This window comes from Xenopus tropicalis, chromosome 5 (genome assembly GCF_000004195.4).
Source record: "Xenopus tropicalis strain Nigerian chromosome 5, UCB_Xtro_10.0, whole genome shotgun sequence".
Taxonomy (NCBI): domain Eukaryota; kingdom Metazoa; phylum Chordata; class Amphibia; order Anura; family Pipidae; genus Xenopus; species Xenopus tropicalis.
Window position 1 is genome coordinate 138,026,229 of NC_030681.2, and position 16,798 is coordinate 138,043,026.

General features: G+C 40.1%; 1 protein-coding gene across 1 annotated transcript in view; it reads left to right on the forward strand.

Annotated features, from left to right (window-relative positions):
- The window catches only part of taf1b (TATA-box binding protein associated factor, RNA polymerase I, B), a 52,966-nt gene that overhangs the window by 15,362 nt on the left and 20,806 nt on the right, over window positions 1-16,798 (forward strand). The window contains exons 9-10 of the mRNA XM_002938888.5: window positions 5,343-5,490; window positions 14,729-14,906. Of these exons, the coding sequence (XP_002938934.1) occupies window positions 5,343-5,490; window positions 14,729-14,906 (326 nt within the window). The remainder of the gene's footprint in view (window positions 1-5,342; window positions 5,491-14,728; window positions 14,907-16,798) is intronic.

A 16,798-nucleotide genomic window follows, 5' to 3' on the forward strand; every position in this document is an offset into this window, starting at 1 on the left:
ATTATTTAATAGTAAGTGCCAGGGCCAGAACTAGGGGTAGGTAGACAAGGCTTCCACTTAGGGCACATGACCACTATGCAAGCACATTTCAGTTTGAACTCCAAATTGCTCCATCTACTTCAAGAGTTGGAGCGCACTACTTAAAGGTATCTCTCAAGAAATCTTTAAAGAAGAAGGAAAGTAATTTTGGCATTTTACTGCCAATAGATTCGCCACATTAGTGTCACCTAGAACTCTATATTTATTCTGAAGAAAGCATTACCATACCAGAGTAACGAGCCTAGACGCTTTCTCTGTTTGCTTAACATTGCAGCTGCCATTTTAGCTTGGTCTCCATTGCTTCCTGCTTGCAGCTCTAGCTGTTATAGCTCAGGTTACACATGGAGAGAGGAGAGAGCTGTGCAGACTCTGGCCCCAGGAATAAAGAAGTCAGATACCTAAAGAACATGTTTACAAAAAAGAACACAAGAAATCCTGTGTTTCATTTGATAGAGGACTTTTCTGTGAGTGCTTATGGCTGGATTTACATAGACCTCTCTGATAAAGCTTACTTAGTTTTTACCTTTCCCTCTCCTTTTAAATTAAATTCCCACCCACACTCCTAAAGATTTAATGCTCCACGCATGTAGCTGTACTTAAAAAAGTGGATAAATCAGCATTGGGGTGTCAGGCTTGCCCTAGGGTGCAATGACACAAATTTCTGGTACTGGAAAGCGCCCTGGCAGATGCACGCAGAGTAGTGATAACAGACCTACCCCCCACCATGTTCTCTTGCACTATAGAATATGATGTAAGCACGGTTTCTCTTTTTGAAGAATATGTATTGGCTGCAAAATCTGTGATATTTTTCTATAGAAATTGCTTTTTGTGGCTGCAGGCTAAAATACATGCGTGTTGGATTCCAGCAAACTTGTTTATTCTTTAATAGTCATGAGAAGACCTAAAACTCGTTTTCTCTTCCTCCTGTTATCAATAGTCTTTCACAAGGGTCAACTGTTATACTGCAATGCATAACAATGAATTGTTAGAACACAATGTAATATATTTTGTCTCAAGATGCAGCATGGTACATACTTGCTAAATCTCACTTACTATAGAAGTTTCATGTTACCCTACTTCTACCATCCAGCCTCAAGGCTTTCCTTGGCAAGCAAAAGGCTGGCATTCTGGCCAGTCACAGTACTGTAGTTGTATACATTGACACAATGGGGAAAATAATACACCCCTATGTAGAAGATGTGCTGGTACTGAGAAAAAGTAATGCTATAAATAAAAAAAAAAAAAAAAAAAATATATATATATATACACACACACACACACACACTATATTTGAAAAAAATATAGGGCAAGAAAGGGCAAATTGAAAAGTGGGCACAGTTTGGGTTGTGCATCTAATGATGATGTATTACAGTATATTGGATTTTTTTATCCTTACATATGATTATACATACATAGCACTTTATGATGCACAAAAGGCTTTGTATTAATAACCATGCTTAATAATATCAGTTATAACTTTTGCTTAGTGGTGTCAATTTTGTCACCAGGATCAGATCTATTATGCAAAAACCCATTTCCCAGAATGTTCCCAAATACAGTGTAAAGTCCTATCTAAACATGCAGTTTTTTTATTTTTTACAGATTTGCCCTTTTTCTCTTTATATATCCATATGAACAGTGAAACCATCCTGGCCTTTTTAATGTTAAAATGTTTTTAGTAGCTTTAAAGGAGAACTAACCTCCCCCCAGATAATAGCCCTTATCCACTGCCATCTAAAGAGCCCCCTCCCCGAAGAGTCTGTTTCAGTGAACAGGTAAAGCTGACCTATACAAGCAGAACATTGCAGCGGAGCTAGCAGGCACTATCTTCTGAATCTTCATGTTCTCTTTGGATCAGTTTGGTGGCACAGAGCTTGCTAGCGCGGTTCCAGAGGGCTTTTGTCTGGTGGGGGGGGGGGTGGGCTTTAGTTCTCCTTTAAGTCAAAGTGCTCCATGCTGCTCAGCCACCCTGTATTTGTAGGACCCCAGGTCCCAGAAAATCGATCCCTGACCTGTATAAGAAACAATGCATTATGGTGTGCCATGACTTGCATAAATACTTTTGGCTCCTTATATATAATATTAATATAATATTTATAACAAAGATAATATATGTGTGTGTGTGCCTGTAAGGTCTGTATTCAAGATAAGTTGAATTTTGCTTTTTTGCATTAAAAAATTTCCCAGTCACATCTCCGTGGGTTCATTTGAGAGTCCTGCTGTCAGCCTGGGTGAGGCCTCCTTTATTCACCTTAGTGCAGCAGGTAGTTTCTTTCAGGCTTATTGTCAGCTCATTTGCCTGGGAGGAAGGCGTTGTGCAACTGAAACTGGGGCTTGTCCTTACCTGTCTCTGACATGACTTAATCATGGAAACAAAACCTTGATATATTTTGTGAGATTTCAATAAAATATTTTTTCCCAGCGTTTCACGACCTACGCATTGAACTATCAACTTCTTTTTCAACAGAAATCCCCTTTAATAAGTAATTAACACGGTGCAGGTTCACATATAGTTCCATACGCAGAATAAAATAGCTCCTGGAATTTCTGTGCAATTCTATTTGCTTTCTTCAACGTCAATAGAAAATTAAAATGATTGGGTTGCATTCTGTTAATTTAAAGTCATAGGTAATTGGCACATATTCCTGCATTTAGCTAATTTTATTAAACTCTAAGGCATTGCTTTCTTTCCCAAATTGTGGGGCTGACGAAAACTAGTAGGAGCTAATGGAGGGACCTGACCAAAGGTTTGCCCTCATTGGTGGGCTAGGAGATGATTCCATGTCCTGTAGAAATAGCAGATACAGATGAACACATAAATGGTGGATTAATATATGAAGATATAGAACAATATGTGCTGGGAAGACCTTACTGCTGTGCATTTGTATCAGTGCTGACCCGTAGAAGTACATTCTGTAGTGCAGACATGTACTTGGATTATTTTTATCCTCCCCCCACTAACTGACCAGTATTTGTGCACCATTCCTCTAAAGAACCAAGTAGGCTACATTTTACTTTCACCTAGCACTGGGATTTTGCAGGTATTTATTTGGCATGGTTAGTGTCCGCTCATGACAGGGGTCCCCAACCTTTGTTACCCGTGAGCCAAATTTGAATGTAAAAATAGTTGGGGAGCAGCACAAGCATGAAAAAAAGTTCATGGGGGTGCTAAATAAGAGCTATGAATGGCAGCCTGTAGGCTCTGTTTAGCAATACAGCTTGTTTATATGCAACCAAAACTTGCCTCCAAGCCAGAAATTCATAAATAAGAACCTGCTTTGAGGCCACTGGGAGCAACATCCAAGGGGTTGGTGAGCAACATATTGCTTATGATCCACTGATTGGGAATCGCTGGCTTATGGAAAGTGCCAACAGATTTTTTGAGTCAGCTTCTGTCCATATTAGACTAGAATATTTGTATTTATGTGCAGATATATATCAGTCACAGGGCTTTAGTGGACAGCAAAAGGTTTCATGAGCATAATGGCAACATCAACCATATGAAACCTCCCAATGAAACTGTCACACAGAGTTAGCAATGTACAAGTTGGAATTTCCCAACCCGCACCCTTTCCTGTCGCAGTTATTTACAACAGGGGTTGCTAAAGCTGCTTATTCCAATGATTGCATTGAACCCTCTAGCAAATGTAGCTAGGGAGTGTCTATGGAAATGGTATTAACTGTAAAATTGCATAGATGGGTCCCACTCTAAAATTGTTTGGAATACACAGCAATTAGCCAACCAGATGCTACTGATCTACATTTCCCTCTTTTTGGTATGGCTGGGTTTGCTTTTGGCCTTCTTGCCGCATGATGCAGCAAACCTAATGACCACCCTTGACATGCTTATCTGTTCTGCTATTGAGCCTGGTGGAGGGGATCTGGGTGTGCTAATACAGTGAGCAGAACTGCACTCTGCCCTAATAGAGCAAACAAATATTTATATATATCAAGGTCCTCATCACAGAAGCCACCCTGAGTAAGCCAACAGCCAATTATTTTGTGGCTCTAGGTCATAAGGTGAAGGCTGATCTGCTTGTCCTGCCATGGCCGAGTGTTAAAGCAAACGCTCAACATTCGCAGGCCTATATTATTGTCATGTTGGTAGGGTTTCAGGCTGCACGAGTGGTCATATATACAGTATATTGCCTTCATCTACTTTCTGCACACAAGTTGACTAGTGGATTAGTGATGAGTGGGATGACCCGAATCCACAGGACCCATGGGTTCAGGCCAAGAAAGTGAGCCCCAGATGCAGGTTTGGGCAGATAGTGGGTCTTGCTTAAAAACATGGTCTTCCTCTTTCATGATGCAAGTCATAACCCCTCTACTATGGTGGCTGATTCCATCCATATATGAGTCATAAGAGGGGCGTTAGGTGCAGGTCTTGGTTAGAGTTGAAAGATTTCTGACCCTGAGCTAATTCAAATTAGAAGTATAAGGGCCAGGACACATGGAGCGTTAGCTCCACTACTCTGGTTGTTTGCAGGCTGAGATCTGCTTCTTTCCCCAGCTCCACTGACATGCTCCTAAAAGTACAGCTTCCACTTCTGTGCCTACTTTTGCGTTTTTGGGCCAACATCTGCTTTGTTCCATGTGCCTGCATGCAAGCGGAAGCTTCTCTTTTAAGTACAGATCAACGGAGCTGAGGTAGGGAGTGGATCCACTTCTCTCCACCTGCAAAAAAAACCACTGGCTTAGAGCAGCAGAGCTAATGCTCCATATGCCCTCAGCCTAAAAGCAAAAGCAAGTAGTGTTCAAATCGGGTTTCTAATATGCAAGGCATCCATCCAAGCATTATATTCTCTAACTTTGGAACCTGTGTGAGTTCTCCTCTCCGCTCAAAAGAGCACAGGTCCAGGGTACTATTTGTTGAGCACTGTTCCACCATCTTTTGTCAGTTCTACTTTACTGCATATATGAACAGTCCCTGACAACCAGTGGTTCACTGTGAAGTGACAAGAGGGCTAGTGATCATATATAATGGAGAGGAAGGGGGATAACAAATTTGCACTCCCCAGTGAATAACGCTTGCCTTGTCCTTTACCTGTGTACTCAGATTGGGGTGGATACACTGTGCAACTTTGATAGAAGTCATAGCAGGTTCCTAACCCTATCCTATATTCAGCTTGCAGTGCTAATTGCAGCAGTGTTGTACAGTAAGTGTTTTTCTATTTAGGCCTAAAACTTGGTAATAAAATGTTCAATAAAATATGGCTTTTATGCATAATGCTCATTATTCTTAAACTCTTGCATTGATGAAAAGCAAAACAGATGTACTAACCTTGTCATTTCTTTTCTAGGCCCTTCCAGTTTATAATGATATCCTGAGCAAGGCTTATGAACTTGGAGCCTTTTTGGATTTGCCTCAGTTCCCCCCAATAACGAAAAACTGTTACTTACACCCCAGTGTTCTTTGCATGAAGTACCTGATAGAAGCCAACCTGCCAGGTGAGTGATTGTTCTGTCATACTGGCTCTAGATGGGGTGCCTTTAGTCTGGAACACACATGGAGCATATTAAAGGAAAACTAAAGACCAATTATACCATCCACACTTTTAGCATTACTAAACAGGTCAAGCCAGCACTAACACTCATCTTCAAAAGAGCAGTAGAACAGGTCTATAGTGGAGCAGTGCCTTAGGAGATGAGAAACCCTTCTTTCATCAATACCTATTCTAGACATAGTTTGTCAGGCCTTCCTCGGATTCAACTTGGAAATTAGTAGTATTTTTATAAGTTGAAGGTTGTATATATGAATATGTCATTGTTTTCAGTGACTCTACACATTGTTGTGATAAATGTTCCTGTTTTTAAAGGAAAACTATACCCCCAGAATGAATACTTAACCAACAGATAGTTTATATCATATTAAGTGCCCTATGAAAGAATCTCACCAAACTGGAATATATATATCAGTAAATATTGCCCTTTTACATCCTTTTCCTCAAGCCACTATTTAATGATGGACTGTGTGCTTCCTTAGAGATCACATGACAGGAAATACTGCAGCTCTAACTGTAACAGGAAGTAGTGTGGAACATACTACTAAAAAAATGTATATTTTTATGAAAATGGTTTATTTAGATGAAGCAGGATTTTACATATGAGCTGTTTATACAATATATTTTTATAGACCTACATTGTTTGGGGGTATAGTTGGGGGTATATCGGTCTTCTGGCAACAAACAGTAATACTGGGCCATGCCCTGTGCTGGTTCCCTATAAGAAGATTATCAGCCTGCCTGGTGGTGATGATAAAGGGAAAAAGCAGTGGATGAAACAAGGCAGAATATACATTTGGTAACACCTTTATTGAAAATAGGAAAGCCCTTCAGCAATAATATAACTATAAATGCTTTTCTTAATTATCCTGCTGAATGCACAAGTTTTTAAGAATGTAATTGGCGCTAGAATTTCATGTTAAACTGGAAATACAGATACACCTACAGTTAGATGTAACGATAAAATCTCTGCTAGTCCAGTTGCTTCAGGACAGGCAAGGATCATGGTTTGTCAGTCAGTAGCCTCATACACAAACAGGTTACTGCTGCCACCATTAGTTGTGTGCAAGTAGTTCCTAAAAGTTGTTTCATATATATTAACATTGTAAGCATTAGCCTCTGACAATGAAGTGTAAGGAAAAACAATAGAGCTTCTGAATTTCAGACTGTTGTAGTCCTTTTAGAGGAAGGAACTTAAAAGGATTTTTGTCATGATTGTTATGGTGTACTTTTTATTATTAAATTAAATTGTGTACATTATGAATAATTTGTTTTACCATTTAAAATGTTATTTTTGAACCAAAAAATTTATTTTTTAGCTGTGATATGGGTGTGTAGGTGCCATCTCAGGTCAATATGCCTGATCCTGAGCTTTCAAAAAGAGCCAACTCTAAACAATGTGACTGCTTTCAGATAAGTTATTGTTTCTCCTACTCAATGTGACTGGAGGAGCTATGACTTGGGTGAGCCAGGCTTGGAGTTTTACTATTGAGTGCTGTTAACATATCTACCATTAAGTGGGGCATGGGAGCATTTTTAGCAATACAGGCGACAAAGTCTTGCCACTTTCCCATTGTTCTGCTGATTGGCTGTTGGGGGAAAGGGAGGGTGTGATATCGCTCTAACTTGCAGCCCAGCAGTAAAGAGTGACTGAAGTTTATGAGAGCAGAAATTATATGGCTAAGGGCACCTGGGAAACTAAGAGTATGGCTAGCTCCATGTCACATTAACTGATGCATTTTGTAAAAAAACATGTTTTTCCATGACAGAATCCCTTTAATTGCATTCAAGTTGCTGTGATTTGCAGCAATACATGGCATATATAGCCATCCTTGTTGGCTGCTGCACTGTTTCATACAGTATTTCAATTGGACTAACACGCCAATTATGCATATGGAACCCTCAGGTCTGGAACAGACAACCATATGTCGGCACCATATTTAACGATCTGCCTTGCCTGTCCTGTCTTTTATGTAGGATAGTTTTTTGCAAATGCATTTATTTAGCAGGGGACCCACATTAAGTCTGGTAGTCTGCTTTATGACCCAAAACACTGGGTTAGGGTTAATTACACAACTTATTTTAAAACATAATTGAATAACACCTGATGTAGCAGGAAGTTTCACTTTATCAAGGGCAAAATTCTTAAACACACAGGACAAGGAACTAAAATTCACAAAAAGATTAGGTACAAGCAGTTGAAAAGCAATTCGAAGAATGTGTTTCCTGCTCTAAGCGGTTAATGGAATTGCACCCATTTCGCTTATCAATACCGTGACGGCCTTACAACATATGTATGTCTTTATTTAAAAAGTGCTACTTATGTACACAGCACTGTACAGTAGAATACATTAATACAAACAGGGGGTCACAGATAATAATAGATAAATACAAAGTATAACAATAAATACAAGATACAGTTGCAGTAAGTTAAGGGTCAAAGACACAAGAGGATGGAGGTCCCTGCCCCGTAGAGCTTACAATCTAGATGTGTGTAAGGAAAATGTACTCTGGGCTTATTCCGGAAGAAATGAAATGTGAAGGTAGCTGATTTTCAATGAATGGGTCTGCCCAAATGAATAGAACAACATGTGTATGGTCGCCATTTATTCGTTTTGCCCAAGGTTCAATCAGTTGGGTACAGTACAAGTCACCTGGTTTTCCTTAAAGTTCTGGAATGGGCAAGTCAAAGTCCTGACCTTACTCCAAATGCAATGTTGGGGAAAGATCTGAGAAAAATCCACAATCATCCAAGCTGTTCTGTATGGAGGAATGAGCTCAAATTTCTCCAAGTCACTGTGCAGGACTGATCAACAGTTACAGCAAACGTCCAGTTGCAGTTCTTGCTGCACAAAGGGGTCACACCAAATACTGAGAGCGCCATTCACTTACTTTTGCCACACACATTTATGTTATTGGATCATTTGTTTTCAATAAATACATGACCAAATATAATCATTTTTGTTTCATTTGTTTAACTAGGTTTCTTCATCTGCTTTTAGGGCTTGTTTGAAAATCAAACTCCGTCTCATTCATATAAAAATATAGAAAAATGTAGGGTTTACATGTCTACTGAATGATGGGAACCTGTATGCATATCAGTGTTTGCAAGTAGGAACATATTCTTTAAAGTTTATTTTTGTTGCAAGTAGTATAATTTACATTCATTTGTTTCCAGTCACTTCTAAACCTTCAGATGGCAATGCAAATAAGTACATATAATACCAGTACAAACATGTGCCGCTATATTTTTCCATCTAGTGCCATTGTTGTTCCCTTTGGTCCCAAAGTGTAAAATACCTACAGTAATAGTACATATGATAGTATTTTTATCATTGGTCACAATCCACCATCTTCTTTTTGCTCATTTGGAGGTAGGCTTTTCCATTAGCTAGCTGGAATACACCTCATAGTAGGCAAAAAAAATTGGGTTTTACATTTTCTCATAATGTGGATTTACCAAATAATGTTACCCAGGGGTCTAGTAACCCTACAGCTACTAGGACACAGTCCCACCCAAGATGACAGTGGTCATGACAGTGGTGGTTACCCCACCTCTATAGCATGTTCCTTGATCAGTTCTACATATCTATAACATTTGTAGAATATTTTGCACATCTTTTATTTATTACTGTATTCATAAGGTTTTTGTGTTAGACAAGTGTTTGAAGAGTAAAGTTGTACCCAGTATTTTTCCCTACTCTATTAATAGGGTATTATCAGGCATACAATCATCCACAATAGACGGTATAGCTCTGTAACAAGCCCTATTCAAAAAGTCTGTTTTTGTATAAATAAATGGAAAACCCTATCACCTTGTAGTCAGTACCATATAAATGCCACCTTTTGTAAATACTGGATTCATTTAGTTTGTAATGGTTCTATAACAAACTCCGTTGCTGCTTCTCTGTAAAACTCTGCTGGACCATGCAGCCTTCTTTTAACCAGCACCATCTTTGGACTCTTGACCAGTTGCCCTTGGCACTGTGCATGCACAAAGGGGCAGATTGATCAAAACACAAGTTCGAATCCCGAATGGGAAAAATTCGGATTGGAAACGAAAACTTCTGAAGATTGCAAATATCACAAAAATGCTTCTGAAAAAAATCGTATTAGTCACGATAATATCGTATTGGCGATCCGAAAGACATAAAATTTTCGTACCGAGTGATTGTAAACAGCGGCAAAACCATCGAAAAAGTCGCAAAACCGCCTAAAAAGTTGTGCAAGCATCTGAAAAGTCACAGAAAATACAATTGGACCGATCAAGCGAACGGTCGGAGCGTTTGTGGATAAGTAAATGTGCCCCAAAGTCTCATCGGCAGTGGGAGTTAATACACAGCAGGAGTCAATGTGCACTGATTCCTATGGGAGCTTGTAATGTGCATATGTGGCGCTGAGGGCAGAAAGTGGCGACTGTAGGAAATATGGCTAGGTGGTTCCACCACTATTAGATAAAATATAGACAACCCAATATGGCTTGTCTATGTAGAAGAGACTTTATTCAGTAATGCGAGCAACACAGTAGCACAACAGTTAGCACTGCTGCCTTGGAGTACTGGGGTTCAATTCCAGCCAGGGCACATCTGCAACGAGCTGGAGTTTCCATGGGTACTCCTGTTTCCTCTGACTCTCCAAAAACATACACACACAATAATGGCTCCTGATGTAACTCACCTTAGTGTGTGTAAATGTGATGAGAAACTTAGATTGTAAGCTCCAGGGGGACAGAGACTGATGGCAACGATGTATAATCTCTGTAAGTCGCTTGGGGAGCCCTTTCCAGCAAACGCTTAAAGCAAACTTGACTGTTTTTGAGGTCGATTACATTCAGTTGTGGATCTATTTTTAGTGAAATAAACCAGTATGGCAGGCTCAGAAGGTGTTGGGCACAACTGCTAGCAATAAAGAGAACATAGTGTTACATACAGAGGGATGTCATTATCTCTGAATAAATGATGTCAAACAGGTTCACTGAGATTGAAAAAAGTTTGTAGAAATTCTTTAAGTAAATGAACCGTACGCACATTGTGAAAGCACAGATCCAACAACAATTTATAGGCGGAAGAATGTTTTCAGTATTTCTAATAATAAGATTGGTTTGTTTTCACCTCTTAAACACATGAAAAAAACAGGAACAAACTATGGAATATGTCTAAAATGAACATTCAGTCTGTTATAGACAGACATACTTATTCTAAGCATCTTTTCAGTTGGTCTTCATTTTTATAAAAAGTCTTTCTATTACTCCGCTTTCTCACCTGCAAACTAATCTGCTAAGATATTTCTACAGAGAAATGTAGAGATGTAGGACGAGAGGAGGGTTTCTAACTGGGCATGAAACCAAGTAGTGTTTAGTAAATAAACCCCAAGCCAAATAATTGTAATTGGGGTGCAACTCTCTCAAGCTCTGGGCCTACTCCTATTCAGTTTGTTTATTTATTACACTATTTTTTTTATTATTGTTACTTTTTATTACTTATCTATCCATTCAAGTAATATTCCAGTCTTTTATTCACACCACTGTTTGGTTGCTAAGGTAATTTGGTCTCTAGCAACCAGAAAGCTGCTAAAATTTCATACTGGAGAGCTGCCGAACAAAAATTATAATCATTCAAAAACAAAAAAAAAATAAAAATCTGCAGAATATGACTGTCTACATCATACTAAAAGGTGAACACCCGAGCCCGACCAAACAGGCTTTATGCCAAACAGGTCTACCAATATAAACATCCGTAGGTTATTTACTAATATCCATGCCAACCATATCAATAAAGGTTCACGAGTAATAGTCTCGCTTGACGCAGCCAAAGCCTTCGACTCTGTCGAATGGCCTTACCTCCTGAAACTTCTTGAGAAGTTTGGCCTTGGCGCTCAGTTTAGTAAATGGGTGGGGATGCTGTACGAAGCACCAACAGCAAGAGTCAACGTAAACAGACATCTATCCCCAGAATTCTCTCTATCCAGAGGTACACGACAAGGTTGCCCACTATCACCCCTCCTGTTTGCCTTAGCAATAGAGCCCCTTGCCATCCTGATTCGACATTCCCCAGCAATTACAGGTCTCAAACTGGGGGCTGTGGAGGAACGTATATCCTTATATGCTGACGATGTCTTACTGTATTTGGACTCCCCCGGTGCCTCACTACAGACAGTTCTACGCATAGTGAAACATTTTGGGTACTTCTCCGGTCTGAGAATCAACTGGGACAAATCTAGTGTATTCCCTATAGACCCAAATATGAACCCCAATATGTTCCCTCCTACCCCCCTGCAATGGGTTGAAGCATTTAAATATCTGGGCATCCAAGTACGGAAGGAACTGAGCGACTTTATTCCCAATAACCTAGATCCTATCCTTAAAGCCATGAAAGAGAAACTACAGGTATGGGCCAACCTCCCCCTATCTATCTGGGGCAAGATCAACCTGCTAAAGATGATATTCCTTCCTAAATTTCTCTATATTTTCCATAACTCACCTATTTTCATTCCATCCAAATTCTTCACCTCCCTAGACCAAACACAGACAGCTTTCCTGTGGGCCAATAAACTTCCCAGATTCTCCAGAGCCAAGCTTAGAGCACCAATTACAGAAGGCGGCCTAGGCCTCCCACACTGGCAATTTTACTTCCTAGCCGCACAGCTCTACTATGTACAATGGTGGTTCTCTCCTGATCTTACCAACCCTAATGTCCCACTACAGGCAGCCCTAGCTAGCTCAATGGAATCATTAAAATATATCCCATTCCGTAAATTATCAGATATTCAGACCAATCACCCAGTCATTGTGACACCCTACAAAGTATGGCAAAAGACACTAAAATTATACAAACTGGAGTCTCCAATCCTATCTCCAGGCCTGCCATTGTGGGGAAACTCCTACTTACCCAACTTCCAACAAATTGCCCCATACCGAATATGGCCTCACTGGGGCATACGCACACTAGGAGATGTGACCAACGCTGGGGCCCTGCTACCTAGGAACCAGATTAGACATGCAGACACAGGAGAGCTGCTACCCTGGTTCTCATACCTACAACTCCAACAGGCCTTCCGACACCAATTCCAAAGAACTATAGTTCCCTTTACGCTCACTAAGCTCGAAACTACCCTCCGAAACCCCCTTTCCAAAAAGCTGATTGCCACACTATACTCCCTGCTCCTCTCCACCCTCCAATCTCCCTTTCTGACAGCTCAAAAAGCCTGATGCCAAGACATACCGGAGCTGGACAATGAAGATTGGGAGGAAGCGACAGACAGGGCCTATGACTATCTGATCTCTACAAGAGACAGGTTAATCCAGTTTAAAATCATACATAGACTCCATCTGACCCCACTTCGACTATACCGTATGGGAATCCGCAATTCGTCCCAGTGCCCCAAATGTGGTGCCCCAGAGGCCAACTACTTTCACTTGATGTGGTCTTGCCCACAAATACACCAATTTTGGAATCAGGTCCTAGACCATATCCAAAACACAACATCCTTACCTAAAATACTCAGTCCCAAGGTCTGCCTACTTGGCATTGTGGATGACATTACCCCCAAAACAGCATTGCGCATCCTTTATAGAACACTACTGTTTTATGCCAGGAAAACCATCCTCTTTCAATGGATGGCACACTCTCCCCCAACAATTGCCAGCTGGCTCAATTTACTTAAAGCCCTTCTACCACTGATACAAATCACCTATATAGCAAGAGGATGCCCTCAAAAGTATGACAAGATATGGGGAACATGGGTCGAAGCCATGGAATAACGCCACAGGGGCCTCCTTGGGAACTCAAACCTCCACTGGCAATCCCAAACCCTCCCCTCCTTGATAGGAATCTGAACACCATTTTGAGTAGGACATTACTGATTATTTAACCCAATGTACCGTTACATTCTGGCATGAAAAGAAAACGCTTGTAGAACCAATGTCAATGTTTTATGTTGTTTTATGTTACAAATGAATAAATAAACACCTTTTAAAAAAAAAAAAAAAGGTGAACACCCCCTTTAAAGGGCATCACCATCCAAAAGACTTTATTTTGCATTATAAAAGAAATTCTCTATCTCTATCGCACTTTCCAATATACTTGAATTTCAAATGGGAGACTGTTAAAAAAAAAAAAAAACATGTGTAAACATGTTCTTATGTATCAGACTTCTTCTCAAGTCTGAGCAGCTCTCTCCCTTCTCCTGCTCCCTCCTCCAATAAGAATTCACTCTCCCGTCCCAACAGAATGTGTGATCTGAGCTACCAGCAACTAGAGCTGCAGCTGGAAGCTACTGAGTTCAAGCTAAAATGGCAGCTACTATTATAAGCAAACCGAGGGAGCTTCTAGGGTTGTTTATTCAGGTATGGTAAAGCTTTCTGCAGAATAAATATAGTGTTCTAGGTGGCACTGCTGTAGCTAATCTATTAGCCTTTCCTTCTCCTTTAAGGGCAGCACCGTGGGTTCTTTTCTCAGGCAACATCTTTTATTTCAATCAAGCAACATATGTAATTGAAGGTTTTTAAAGAGTATTAGTATAAAAAAAAGTCTCCATTGCTGAGTATAGTGTAGGATCAAGCAATTAGAGAGCAAATAGAAGTACATGATGTAGCAGTGCACGGCGTCAGTAAGTTGCTGCAAAAGCACAAACTCACGGGAATGTGTAAGACCAAACCATAAATACACATAATAGTTTTGGACATTAGTTTTTACTTGTGAGATAGGAATATAACCTATTTACAAAACAATAATTGAACATAACAAGGAAAGGCTGCCAACCTTAGGTTTGCCTTAGGAATGAAAGCTCACATCTGATAGGTTAGGAGTTTAATGAGAATGTTATATTGGTTTTCTGTTTTCTCTTGCAGAATTTTATGGGAGAATTTTATGTTTGCCTTATTCTCCTGTAAATAAAAAATGAGTTACAAACTTGTAAAGTCCTGCCAGTTCAACCATATCCGCTATTTACTTTTCACTTCATTTCTCATTTGTGCTTAGTTATGATTGTGTAAGCTTGTACTGATGCACAGACATTTACAGAAATATCAGTATCCTTCCATCTGTTCTGCTATAAGCCCTTCCCTCTGGTTATCCATTTTATAGTAACAACTGCAAACATGGCTCTGCAATCATTCTGGCAGGTAATGGCACTGTGAGTAACTGCGAGGTTTAACCATTATGTTTCCTTCTCCTTGTTTTCACCAGATGAGCTACAACAATGGACTTGCCAGGTAGCAGAGAAGACAGGAATTGATGATTTCCATCGCCTGACATTTGATCCTGCATGTAAAAGAGCAAGCCATATCCGCTATGATGTACAAGCTGTAGCTTTAATAATACTCGTACTGAAACTGTTATTTGCCCTGGATGATAACACAGAATGGTAAGCTTCTGGGCTCCTATAGGTCTGTCGTAACAAACTGCAAGGCACTGAGTCAGTTTTATAATGAGGACTGGCGGGGGCCTTGATGAATTTTGGGCCCTTTGGGATGCCACATAGTGCAACCTGCGTGCGTTCTGTTGCTCCCTTCAATAAATAGCCAGCAATTATCCTTTTAATATATATTACACCCTAATATAAGGCCAACTGCAACTGTAACTTAGGTCAGGTGTGTCTTCTTTATTCCATAATAATCCGTTAATAGTCAGGCAGAAATCTATCAGTTGGTCTGTATTGTTTGCTGAAGTCATTGTGAGGATAATGTCGTGGCTGAATAGACTCCTGCAAGCTCTATGGGGCAGTGACGTTTTCTTTTCCGCCTGGCTTTTAATCTTAAATGGAACTGCGTACAATGTAATTTGTATCTGTTGTATTGTTTTTGTGTTGTTTTAAATTGCACAGTACTCCTATATATATAAAGGTGGCTACATGTTATGTATGTATGTCTCCAAGTAAGTATAAAAAGTATAAAGGCCGCATTAAAGGGGAACTCCAGCTTTTGAACCAAAATTTGTTAGAGAGCTCATACAATGCAGAAACCCCTAATGTATCTATCACTGTAGTCTGTTCCTTCAATAAGTATAAATAAATACCATTTTATATGCTGAAATCAGCTGCAAAACAGTTCTTCTCTTTCTGCACCATTTGAAATCCTGGCAGGGGAGGAGGGACTAAAACACTGATGTTACAAACTGTAACAACTTCTCCATAGCTTACAGACAGCATGCAGGAACTACATAACCCACAATGCATTGCACTGTGATGTTCCTTTCCTTACTGAAATCACGTGTGCCCACGTGGGATTGGGAGGATGCAGGCTGAAGGCAGGTTGAGGACAGGCGACTACTGGTGCATTTTATTTGAGTTACAAAGTAGCCAGCCAGATCAGCAGGGGAACAGGGGGCGGGGCTTAGGGAACTGTTCCAAACCAGATTATTACATTAAAAACCATAAAAAGGCTGCATATGTTTTAACTGATGTATATTGCCAAGTTGCTTGAAATTATGTTTACTTTTCAAAAAGCTTAAATTGTGTTTGGGTGGATTTCCCTTCAAAACTTTTCAGTAGGCCACCAGAATAATTTAGGATAATACGCAGAATATGAACCATAGATACTCATACCAGCAATGCGGCAGCTCTCCCTGCAGAGAAGGAAGTTTTATTGCAAACCCACGCTGTAGTGTTGGCCAGCTGCTAGAAACTTGTGCCAGCGCTCAGTCTAACCCGCATTCTGGAGTTGGCCAGTTTGCCTTTAAAAATAATTTTTACAAAAAATGAGGCATTAGTGCCATTCACTAGCCTGCCCTAAATGGGCTACTCAGTACTTGCACTGTGCACTGAATTTCTTGTTGTCTCTATTGCTCTATTGTAAGGGAGCACTATACTTTAAATCTGCCCTGAATAAGCTGTAAGTATATATAAATATTACATTTTGGAAGGGTTAAGTGTCACGCACAGCAAAACAAAAAAGCAGGTGATTTTTAGGATTCAGATTCTGTTTGGCCAGGAGCGTGGATTCGGCTGAATCCTGCAGAAAAATTATGAATTTTGGCTAAATACCGAGCTGAATCCTGGATTCGGTGCATCCCTAAATATTAGCATTTTGAAATTTAAATGATTATTATTGAATTTAAGGGCATTTTGATCTCTCAGGGAAAACCCATGGCAAGCAAATGTTCTTACTCACCCAGAATCGCTTTTTCATTCTATTAAATGGTAAATGTGCTCCCTATGGCAAACCACCATGCCACCGTGCTGGCTTCATAAAGCAGTGCTTATTTCTCTGTCCTCACAAGATTGTCTCTCAGTAACACAACCATGTGCCATTCTATGGG